Source organism: Conger conger, chromosome 11 (assembly GCF_963514075.1).
Source record: "Conger conger chromosome 11, fConCon1.1, whole genome shotgun sequence".
Lineage (NCBI taxonomy): Eukaryota > Metazoa > Chordata > Actinopteri > Anguilliformes > Congridae > Conger > Conger conger.
Genome location: NC_083770.1, coordinates 42,457,312 through 42,469,698, shown reverse-complemented (window position 1 = coordinate 42,469,698; position 12,387 = coordinate 42,457,312). Strand labels below are relative to the sequence as shown.

General features: G+C 42.6%; 1 protein-coding gene across 1 annotated transcript; it reads left to right on the top strand.

The window, feature by feature from the left end:
* Positions 1-9,729: 9,729 nt before the first annotated feature.
* On the top strand, positions 9,730-10,743 carry LOC133139969 (P2Y purinoceptor 2-like). The gene has a single exon (XM_061259459.1). It carries the CDS (start codon positions 9,730-9,732, stop codon positions 10,741-10,743), a length of 1,014 nt encoding a protein of 337 aa, XP_061115443.1.
* Positions 10,744-12,387: the final 1,644 nt, after the last annotated feature.

Genomic DNA, 12,387 nt, shown 5'->3' with positions numbered 1-12,387 from the left:
GGCCACCCCCTAAAATCCCCTGTCCAATTGAATTTCAAACATATTATATTAACATAACATAACAGTGCGCAATACGCACCCCGCGTAACAGTGTGCACTACAGAGCCTGTGTAACAGTGTGCACTACAGAGCCTGTGTAACAGTGTGCACTACAGAGCCTGTGTAAGTGTGCACTACAAAAGCCTGTGTAACAGTGTGCACTACAGAGCCTGTGTAACAGTGTACACTACAGAGCCTGTGTAACAGTGTGCACTACAGAGCCTGTGTAACAGTGTGCACTACAGAGCCTGTGTAAGTGTGCACTACAGAGTCTGTGTAACAGTGTGCACTCAGGGACCGGACGCCCCTGAGGAAGGGTCCGGTCACACCCCAGAGGAGGAGTGGGGTCACGCCCCAGAGGAGGGGTGGGGTCACACCCCAGAGGAGGAGTGGGGTCACGCCCCAGAGGAGGAGGAGTGGGGTCACGCCCCAGAGGAGGAGGAGTGGGGTCACGCCCCAGAGGAGGAGTGGGGTTCCGGAGGGTTCTGGATTCCGAGGCAGAGGTGAGTGCTGCTCTGGACTACTCTGCTGTCTGTGCCTTTTAGGTTTCGTAGCGCTATTGCTAATCAGTGGCTGGGGCTACTCTTTACATTACATTACATTACATTGTTGGCCTTTGGCAGACGCTCTTATCCAGAGTGACGTACAGTTGATTAGACTAAGCAGGAGACAATCCTCCCCTGGAGCAATGCAGAGTTAAGGGCCTTTCTCAAGGGCCCAACGGCTGTGTGGAATTTATTATGACTACACCGGGATTAGAACCACCGACCTTGAGTATCCCAGGCCGCCCCTGTAACTCTGTTATCAGTTCCTTTAGAAAGCAACGCAAAGGCTTAAAAGTGGTAAGGCTAATTCGTGGCTCACAGGTAGAGAGGTCTTAGCTCTTACTGGGCCTGTGAATCATAGGGTACACTCATTTACTGAAGTCCCGTACCTTCCCAACCACGTGACGGGCGGAGACGGAGAATGGCGTGACATCGCTGCTTGTCACCGCTGCATTGGAGCGGGCAGGTTAGTGGTCACATGCAATGTCAGGTCAACGTGCCCATTACGCATGACTTATATCGACCAGTCACATGCAAAGTCAGGTCAACGTGCCCATTACGCATGACTTATATCGACCAGTCACATGCAATGTCAGGTCAACGTGCCCATTACGCATGACTTATATCGACCAGTCACATGCAATGTCAGGTCAACATGCCCATCACGCATGACTTATATCGACCAGTCACATGCGATGCACCTTATCACACTGGAGACAGAGTGCTTGTGCACAGCCAGCCTTTGCATCTCCCTTGATCCCCCTCCCTGTTGTGTCATGTTGAAGTGATGCCTGTACAAGGGCCTCCAGTGTTTTCTCTGATCTTCTAGCTGCGGCATTCCTGCAGCTCTTCCTGAGTTATCGTTCTCTGGACGTACGCCTTTCTTCTAACGCTGTTTTCATGTGGCTGTGTCACTGAGTGACATTGATTGGCGTCCTGCAGTGGTTTGTTTGAAGTGAAGGAGCGTCATACATAGGGAAAGCCTCCTTCCTGCTGCATGGGATAACACCTTCACGACCATGCCAGGAGTGGTTGAATAAGATAGTGGATATACCAGAATTAACATATTTGTTTGAACAGGTCTGGGGAAAAATGGGACAGTAAGGAGTTGCAGTATATTTTTATAAATTTCCTGAAATCCTGCACTTTAGTGGAGCTCCCTAATTAAAGATGATACCTTCAATGGATCTAACGGAATGAAGAAAAATCATTGTTTTAGCAAACAATTCAGGCAGCACGGTACTTATTGAAATAAAGAAATCATCCATTGATTTAGAGTTTCTTTTACTGAAAGCTCCCCAGCATGCTTTGAAAATGCATGATTTGTTGAGCTTGTTTTATACTGGGCTGTTGTGCTAGTCATGACAATTTATTCTGAGGCAAAAACAAGTGAGTCTTTCAGGCTGGGATTGAAGACTGTGTTCCCCACGTTCTGTTTGACAGTGTATTGTAGGGAACCTTGGAAATAAATGTTTGATACAAATGTCCTCGTCTTGCTTGTTTGCTTGAGTACTGCAGTTGTAGCATCCGGCAGCCAATTAAGGCCGAGAAGAAAGTATTTTGGTTTCACCATGCAGAAATTACAGCCATGTTTACACAAACCACCCCCATTTCAGGGCATCAGACAAATTCCACATCTTTGCCCTATTTCCCTGGCATAATTTGTTAGAATATTTGTACCCGTAACAAAAGTTTAAGCTGTTAATGCCCACATGTTTCATTAGTCATGTGCATTTGTGCCACCAGTCCTAACACTGGGTTGCTTGGCACAGTTCTGTAGTTGGAAACATTTCATTCAAATGGCAGTGCAAATACTCAATGGGATACCATCAATCTAATAAAAAAATAAATATATATATATATATATATACAACCTATGCTATAAAATAGAGTTTAAACCAAATGCTTATGTTTAACATGTTCATCAGTAGAAATGCCATACCGATCGACCTACTCTTATCTTTCTTGCTCATGTATGCCTGTGTGTGAGCCTGGGTGCATGTGGATTAAACCATTGGACTGTGTACCTGTGCCCATGTGTGTTTTTGTGTCTGGGACCACAATATTGTGCTCTGAGTCCCCCCTCACATACAGGTATGTTAATTTGCATAGCATTTTGTTTAATCATGTTTAATTATGCAATAGTGCACAAGGAGTGACTTGCCATGAGATGTCACTGCTGTGCTGCATTCGCACAAGAATGAAGTTGTGCACGATGGAGTGGTCCAAAAACGCACCTTTACATTTTGGATTGCATTTTTTGTGCATTTTTATCTAGAAGCTGACTACACGATACATTGGAAGATAGTCACTCAATGAGGAGACACGATGTGATTTAGGCAAGTAGGATATGCTCCTGTTCATGAAACAACATTCCTGTTATCCTATCACTACCCTGATGTCATCAGTATGTGCCAAGCCATTCAAAATTCTCCAGAACGTCGGTAATTTATTTTTTTATTTTTGGGTAAATGCTATTATTCGTGACAATAGATGTACCAGTACCACCAAGGAATATAAATATATGTAATATGAACTAATATGGAGCCGTGTGAAAGTGAACGTTCGGAAAAGTTTTTCCTACGGTTTCGGGGGTTTAACGTGGCCCTGGTTATCTGATTACGGGGCTGTTATGCGCTTTCTATCTGACGACGCATTTCCCACTTGCCTGGTAGCTTCCTCATTCTAATGCATTGTGATTTGCATTGCATTTTTCTTTTTTTTTCATTTGCATGTCTTTTTTACACCTATGACATAAAGCTTGGCTTTTAAAGGAATCTTCTGCTAGTAACGAGCCAAACAGTGTTCATTGCTGCTCGTGCAGGGATCTTCAAAACTCAATCCAGGGCTTTCTAAACTTTCCTGCCAATACTGTATGACTATGTGGTGACTTTGCTGCCGCCTGGTGGTCATCCTGTTCATCTTGCTTCTCTTTCCCTGGCGATCAGCAGTCCTGTCTTGCTGAGCTGCTGATGCCCTGATTGGCTGAGAAAGTGGCTGATCCGAACATATGCTCACTGTTCGTATGCACCTTTTTGTTAGGCCAGTGGTTCCCAATCTCCACCGTGCAATTACCGAATGTTAACAAGCGGTGAATTTTTCTTAATTAGGTGCTTTTCATAGTTTGAGCCATTATTTACCCTCTTCAGCCACATCAGAGATAGCTGTGCATGCCATGAAGAATAGAAATCCCATGTTCACATTGTGCTTATTGCACTATATTGCAAACATTTGCATGAAAAGAGGTACCAAAATAATTTACCTGGTCAAAGACTGAGGTGAATCAACAGGATCCTAACCAGCAAAAGTGGACACATGCACACCACAAGTATTGTATATAATAATTCAAAGACAATGCAAGTGCTAACAAGCCAAATCTACGTTGTGAAAATAAGTTTAAGGAAAAAATAAAAGAGCTCAAATGTGTTTAACAAACTAATTGGGATCGTATTGATTCATCTGTCTCCTTTGATTAATTCAAATATTTGTTACATATTTTTATGGATCTGCAATATACCACAATGAGTATAATGTGAACATGAGACTTTTATTCATCATAGCATCCATAGTTAGCATAATGTGGTTTAAGAGACACCATCATACACAGTGGTCCCCAAGGACCGAGTTTGGGAACCACTGTCCAAGGAGGAATCATAACTAACTCAGAGGGAATCAAACTCAAGTCTTAAATGGCCACAGTGTCTGCATACATTTGTGGTTTTATTTCAATCAGCACCCAATTAAAGCCTTGAGTGAGACAGGTGCGTGGGGGGGTTTGGACCCAAAATGCACAACTCAGAAACAGTAGTGTACTAAAGTCCCGTCAGGGCTTTATTTGGGGAATATCCAGAGAGCCTAGTCAAAAACAAGCAATGTTCATACACGTAAAGATCCAGCCAGAAAACCAAAGCGCAGTACCGAGGGAGAAGGCAGTCTCGTAGCCGGTACACCATTCGGGAAGTCCGGTAGCCAGGAAAGCCGTCAGCGGGGCAGAAGTAGGCAGGCTCAGGGTCAATGACGGTGCAAGAATCAAGACCGAAGTCTGCTAAGCAGGGCAAAAGCACAAAAACAGCAGGCAAAGTCATGGTACAGGCAGGCGATGGTCAACAAAACAGAAGTCAATAAACAATGGTCAGTAAACAGGCTTGGTAACTGGTAGACAAACTGCTTGACAATACCATTCAAAAGCTGCACTGATGAACAGGAGGCAAACAATTTTGCAAAGACAAGACATGAAACTGAGCTTTATATGCAGGTGAAGACAGGCGTAGACAATTAACTTGAGAGCAGCAAGAGAATGGAAATCAGGTGTGGAGGATTGACAAGTTAACGAGGTAACGCGAGGTAACGCGTGTAGTCTGACCAATGTTACTGGAACAGGGTTAATTTAATTTTGTTCTCGTTTATCTGCTCCTCTGCTCTAAGTAATACAAAAGGAACTGCAAATGTCCGCCAGTAGTGTGGCTCTATAAGATCGCTATCTATTTGTCTAGACGCGGACGTACCTGTGGCATGTATAGCCTACAATGATACACTTACTACGTATCTTGTGACGGTACTGGTGTATAGGCGAGTGACTACGGGGTGCAGGTATCCTAGGTTGCCTATGTGTGTTAGGACTGTAAACTGCTATGTGTGCAGTGGTGCGAGCCAAGAGGATGCAGGTTCAAATTAATACAATTTATTAAACAATGTGCATTGCAGAAATAGAATGACAATGTGTTACAAGAATTACAAGTTGTAATATGAATGGCTGTACGCAAATAGTGTGCAGGAGATCGTATTAGCGAGTCTCCTCGAACCATTCCATGTTTCCCTCTATATACCCAGGGTTTTCAGGAAAAACAACAAATCATCAAATAGACAGAGGTAACAACAATGGTCCTGCTGATGTCATCTCTGTATGTCCAACAAACCTGGTTAACCTTTGTATTACAGCTGGATGCTGACTCACAGGTAACTTGCATTACCTGTGGTTTATTCCTACAAGATCTTTATTCAGCAACCAGTGTACTACACCATCAATGACACCAAACTATTTCCCACATCATTAGCTATCTAAAGACACCAAACACTGTATATGGAAAACCCATGGTTTATACAGTGCTATTTCAACTCAGTTCTGGGAGCATTCCACTGAGGTGGCAGAATTGCGCAGAGGCAGCACAATGATGGGAGCAATAGTCCTGTACTGACGAGCACTGTCTTTTCATCAAACCTTGCTGACCCTGTGTCTACATGGTCAACACAGCTTTGACCTGTCCTTTGTCAACTTACATGTCCAACACCTATGACTGTTTGTATGCATCTTATGATTTCATTTATTGTTTTGTGAAAAAGGTTTGGATGATGTTTGGGGGGTTTCAACACCTTGGCTTGTTTTGGGAATAGGGTGGCCTGTAGTGTAGTGGTTAAGGTAAATGACTGGGACATGCAAGGTCAGTGGTTCTAATCCTGGTGTAGCCACAATAAAATCTGCACAGCCATTGGGCCCTTGAGCAAGGCCCTTAACCCTGCATTGCTCCAGGGGAGGATTGTCTCCTGCTTAGTCTAATCAACTGTATGTCGCTCTGGATAAGAGCATATGCCAAGAATGTAATGAATAGATGACTTGTTTTTTTAGGTTTAAACACTGGTTAAGATGACCTGGCTGGATTTTGGGACATAACAATGGTTAAGGTTGGTATGCGATCCCATCATGTTGCTTCACAAATACAAATTTGGTAATTTTGTCCTGACCATCAGCAGTTAAATTAGTCATTAAATCAGTAATATCAGTAATTGTAATATGACTTTACAGACAGGTTGCTGGAAATGGCCATGTGGGCTGGAAGAGAAACTCATATAATCTCTGCTGAACCAGATCAGGTGGTGGGAGAGAAGTGCCTGAGGCCATTTACAGGAACAATGCAAATGTGACATATGTGTTCAAACAGTGTTGTCCTGGTTTTAAATTACAATTTTAAATTTGTCTTTTTTCTTTTAAAACACACTCAATAACACAAAATAATTTTAACAAAAACAGGCACTAATTCCAAACCTAGACGACAAAATCTTATTTAAATGAAACCTAACTTCAGAAAAAAAAAGTGTGGAAACAAATGATTAAACAAATAAGAAACTAAATATTACAAATCTTATCAAAATCATGTCAAAACAAACAGAGAAAAGGTGAGTTTTAAAATGTCCCAAAACGGGCAAGGATATAAACAATAAGGGGTCCATCTTGCTCGGGTTAGGCAGGTGTTGAAGACCTCTTGCCCCTCTTAGGGTACTGTCCTGATAGTACTGTCGCCTCGTAGAAAAATTACCTTCCATTTTACTACCATGCTGTAGGGGTCCTCGCACGGGGCTCCAGATTATGTAGGGTCCTCGCACGGGCCGCCAAATAACGTAGGGATTTTATTCTCTACGAAACCGGGGCGCCAGTTAATGTTATGTAGCAGTATAACTGCAAAAAGTAATCGGTCTCATAAAATTACTGTTATCAGAAATATCTAACCGCAAATTTAGTATTTTAATGAATAATTAAAATAACCAATATTAATGCTTAAACGTACCGATAACCTGAAGGTTGGAAGTTCTTCGAATGGCTGCTTTAACTCGGCTCTCTTGTCTATGCGATTCCAAAACGGACACCGGGGTTTAATAAAATATATTTATTAAACAAACATACAAACACATAACAGATAAACTAACGGAAATTTAGTTGGGTAGGCCGTAGGCCTGGTAGTGCGCTGTGCAGCATTCAGCCTCTGTCCGAGTCTCGGAGCAGATGAGCTGAAGCGAATGGCCAAAAAGGGTACGTCGAAGAGAAGAAGCAGAAGAGAGATTCCAACAACGTGTCTTGCTCTTATACGGGAATGTTTATTGCTTCCGCCATTACGGGATTGGCTGAACCAAGTTAGACGTCATTTGTGGTGGCCGTCGCGGAATTGTCCTGTGGGAATGTGGAAGTTGTAGTCCCTACCATGCCCAGTGTTAAATGGTGGGGCGTGAGGGTCAGATCACATCCAGGGTGTGGAGTGATCAGGCACTGAGCAAAGGGTAATTGCAGGTCATGTGGATATAGTTTAAGTACGGACACGGTGGGTTTTTTACCAAAGAACCAAAGAGCAGTGAACAGTCCTGTTCAGGAGGATGAAGGTTCCTCATTCTGCAGTGTGCAGGTGGCACATGATTGTGTGACTGCAGATCAAAGGGAAATGATAGTGAGGGAACGCACACACATTCATCCATGCACACATTCACACACACACACACACACACACACACACACACACAGACACACACACACACAGACGCATCATAGAATAGAAGAGGACATTCAAGCTGCTCTTTGTACTTTTCTCATACTAGTGAGGATGTGCTTCACCATATAATATATTTTCTGAAATATTCTATCCATTAAAAATTGCATTTTAATTAACTTGGGTTACGACTGACGGGGAACTAGTAGCCACACACACGCACGTTTGAGAAGACATTTCCTTTAATCTTGTTTTGTGAAACTGACAGAAAAACCACCAAAAAGCCTTCAGAAGACATTAAAGGTTTGTGGGTCAACAGGTAGGAGCCAATGTCATGTGTTATATATTCTGTCAATATGAGCCAATATCCCATGTACTGTAACATATTTTACCAAAGTCAGTATTTTTTCAGTACGAACCACTAGCATGTGTAATATATATTTTCAATAGGAGCCAGTATCGAATTAAACATATTTGCTATCATGTATAATATACTGTATTTAGTCAGTAGTAGCTAGTTTCATGTGTAATATATTTTGTCAGTAAGTGCAAGTATCATGTCATATTTTTTCCATAGACGCCAGTGTCATGTGTATTATAGTTTGTCAGTATGAGCCTCTCCCATGTGTAAGATACTTAGTTCGTAGGGCTGGGATCCTTTTAAATTTTAAGATATGTTTCAGTAGGTAGCCAGTTTAATATTCTATTGTCTGTATCACATGGAAGATAATTTGTCTATTGTCTGTCTCATAAAATATGTTTTCTCATCGGGGCCAGCCTCATAATATTTGGTGAAAGGAATATTTAAAATGTCTTACCACCCCCCTTCCAAAATCCCATTATTTAATCTCTGGACTTTGTTTCAATAATGGACTGTTTTAAGGGGAAGTAAATTCTGCAAGTCTACACAAATGTTTGCTACACAAGAGTTGTTTGTGGCCAATTCCAAGAAATACACACACATACTGACACTGAAATGCAATGGTTGTGCATTGTCGCAGTCAGCTAGTTCAGGATGTACCAGACCCAGACAGATGTGTATTTTGTTCATCTTTATCAAGGGGGTTAATCATTTTGGCTGTCACTCTCTCTGTCAATATCTCTGTTGAGGATATTATGTTGCAATGTACAGTTTGTGTTGCAACTTTTTTGAAAAAGGAACTTAACATGGCCTGCGAATGACATCAAAATAGGTTGGGAGGATACAGTTGACAAAATCAGAGTCAAAAATATACATACAGCAGCTTACACTCACTGAGCACTTTATTAGGTATTTATTAGACTTGAAAAATTGTATTTCTACTGCTGTAACCTATCCACTTCAGAGTTTTGATGGGTTGTGTGTTGAGAGATGCTCTTCTGCATACCACTGTTGTAATGTGTGGTTATTTGCCTTACTGTCACCTTCCTGTCAGCTTTGACCAGTCTGGCTATTCTCCTCTGACGTCTCTTGTTAATAAGGCGTTTCTGTCTGCCGAACTGCTGCTCACTGGATTCTTTTTTGTTTTTCCACCATTCTTTGCAAACTTCTTTCTAGTGTGTGTGAAAATCCCAGGAGATCAGCAGTTTCTGAGATACTCAAACCACCCTGTCTGCCACCAAAAATCATTCCACGATCACATTTCTTCCCCATTTTGATATTTGGCCTGAAAAACTTCTTGACCATGCATTAACAAGCTGGTGTCTACCTAATAAAGTGGTCACTAAGAGTATATGCCCTTGACAAGTGTATGTAAACCTTTGACTTCAACTGTATGTCCATCTGTTAATTATGAAAGTAAAATAAAATAATAATTAATCATAATAATAATAATAATAATAATTAAATATTTCTGTTAACCAAGCCTTTTCTTCATCTGCTATTGATGGCAGGTTCAAGCCCCACCCCCTTGAAGATGTCCAACAGTATAGTTTGCCCTCCCCATAAGCTGCACCCCTCCCTCCCCTGGCTGATGGTGGTCTTCTACCTGGGCGGCTTCCTGCTCAACGGTCTGAGCTTGTTTCTGTTTTGCTCTCGGGCCATGAAGTGGAACTCGGGCGTGGTGCTGCAGTTTAACCTGGCCATAAGCGACATGCTGGTGACCCCGGCCGCCCCGTTCATAGTGCTCTCCTTCATGTGGGACGACTGGCCGTTTGGGGTGTTCCTGTGCCAGCTCAGGGTGCTCCTGGTCAGCGTGCACGTGTACGGAGGCATCTGCTTCCTGACGCTCATCAGCATTCACCGCTGTTTCACCGTGGCCCGGCACCGGGGCACCTCCCAGTCTCGCATGGCCAACCCTCAGTACGTCCAGCGGCTGTGCCTGGCCGTGTGGGTGGGGCTTCTGCTCCAGGGCCTGCCCCTCTTTGGGCTGGTGGGTACCTGGGTGGACGGCACGGACAACACCACCAAGTGCATGAACATCCGCCAGCCCAACATGAGGGCGCAGTTCGCCTATAACCTGGCTGAGCTGGTGGTCGGCGTGCTGCTGCCGTTCTGCATTTTCGGGGCCTGCTACGCCTGGCTGGGCATCTTCCTGTCCCGGGTGAAGGCCCAGGGGGCGGACATGAAAGGCCACGCTGCCCGGGTCATCGCCGCCTGCATGTTCATCTTCACGCTCTGCTACGTGCCGCTGTACGTCACGCGCACAGTGGGCCTGACCGTGGCCTTCTTTCACCCTAGCCAGTGTGCGCTGCTGAGTCGCATCCAGGACTGGTTCTACGCCAGCGTCACCATCTCCACCGCCAACTGCTGCCTGGACCCACTGCTCTACTGCTTCTCCTCCCGCCGTTTTCGGCAGGCCCTGGGCGAGACGCTGCCCAACGTGAGGAAGGTCAGAATACTGCGGAGCCGGCAGAGCGCAGAGAGGGAGGAGTGCGCCGACAAACCAAACAGCAAAGTAGATACAGGAACATCAGATAGGGTTCTGTAGAGAGACCTGTATGTTAGGCAGGGATGACAGCAGACTGTCTTTTCTACACTTTACTGAGCTTGCCTGGTGTATTGCGTTGTGCTTTTGTATTGTATTGAACATTATGTTGTCATCTCTGCTTACTCCTCCCTTGGCCTGAACATGCAAACAAAATAACCTCCCCGTAAACTTCTAATCAAGATGTTCAGCCATGTTTGAAGTTTCGGATGGCTATAGATAAGAAAGGTGTTGTCCTTTGTGGGCATGAAAAAAGCAAGATAAATCTATCGACAGAATCATCGCAGTGTTGTATTTAATGCACAACCCGTCGGGTGTAGTGTATCACAAGAGTATGGAAACACGTGTAAGGAATAAACAATGAGTCCACATAATGAACTCAACCCTGTTAGTTCTAAGCCTTCACCAAAAAGGTCATTCAAACTAAGTGTTACCTAGTCAGTGTATCATAAATGTTTTTTAATCATGTGATGTGGGGATCATGAAAACTCAGCATGCAATTTGTAAATGTATGAAGCTGTTGACAAGAAACTGGTAAATATTTTAAAACAACTACAAATCCACAGATGAAGCTTCACAATGACGGATATACATTATTAATATAAGCGGGAAAATGCAATATATTATAAAACAGCTTTTATATAGATCAAAGTTTCTGATTTGGAAGTTGTATATAATGTCTATGAATATGTATATAACATCTGCCTTTGAAAAGTATTCTGAATGTCTATTTTTATTTTGTCAAGATATGGCTGTATTTGAGACCTTAGCATTATAAGGTTCTCACTGACATTTTTGACAAAAATTAATTAGTGTCATAAATATTTTGTGTATTTGGAAATTTGATATGATTTTTCACAGAGCGCTTTTAGGATGTCTGTAATTTGATCTACGAAGAACTGCCCAGCATGTCAGTTTTGTTGTGTAGGATGTGAAAGCTTTGAAGCTCAATATCCGAACACTACTCAGAACGCAGATAGAACCTGATAATTCCTGATAATTGATACGTATTCCTGTGAATTTTTATAGCTGTGTGCTTATTGCGCAATATTTCCAGTCAGACTGACACTGAGTCAGTCAGATGTCTAAAAAGCAACATGTCTAAATAGCAGAAGTAAATTGCCATGGTGAGGAACTACTTTTACCTTCCTACAGTAGTCACCTTACTTGCAATGTGCGATGCATTACAGGATTTTGTAATGGGGCTATTTCCACTGAAAATAAATTAGATCAATGTGAAACAAACACATATTATGCAAGCATGAGAAATGTGATTTCTAAAAGTCACTATGGTTTTTGCTAAATAAGGAGCTATAATATTGTACACATTCAATAACATTCAACCTTGTCACACTTTTTTCTGTCACTCAATTTCACTTTGAGTTGTTGACTGTCCCTCCAATTCTGTTACATCGAATTCCATCCTGTTATATGATGCATCTGTGTTATTATTTTTACAATAATAAAAGCTATTGAGGTAATAATGGGCTGGCAGTAATTATTGTTTTAAGCATATTCTGTTGAGTATAAAAGTTATTTATTTACAGAAATATCTAGCTGTACTCCAAGTTGTCTGTGGTGAGGCTAAACTCAAACTTTTGGGTGAAAACAATAAAATAAACAATAAAAGCTCGGAAAATAGGTTAT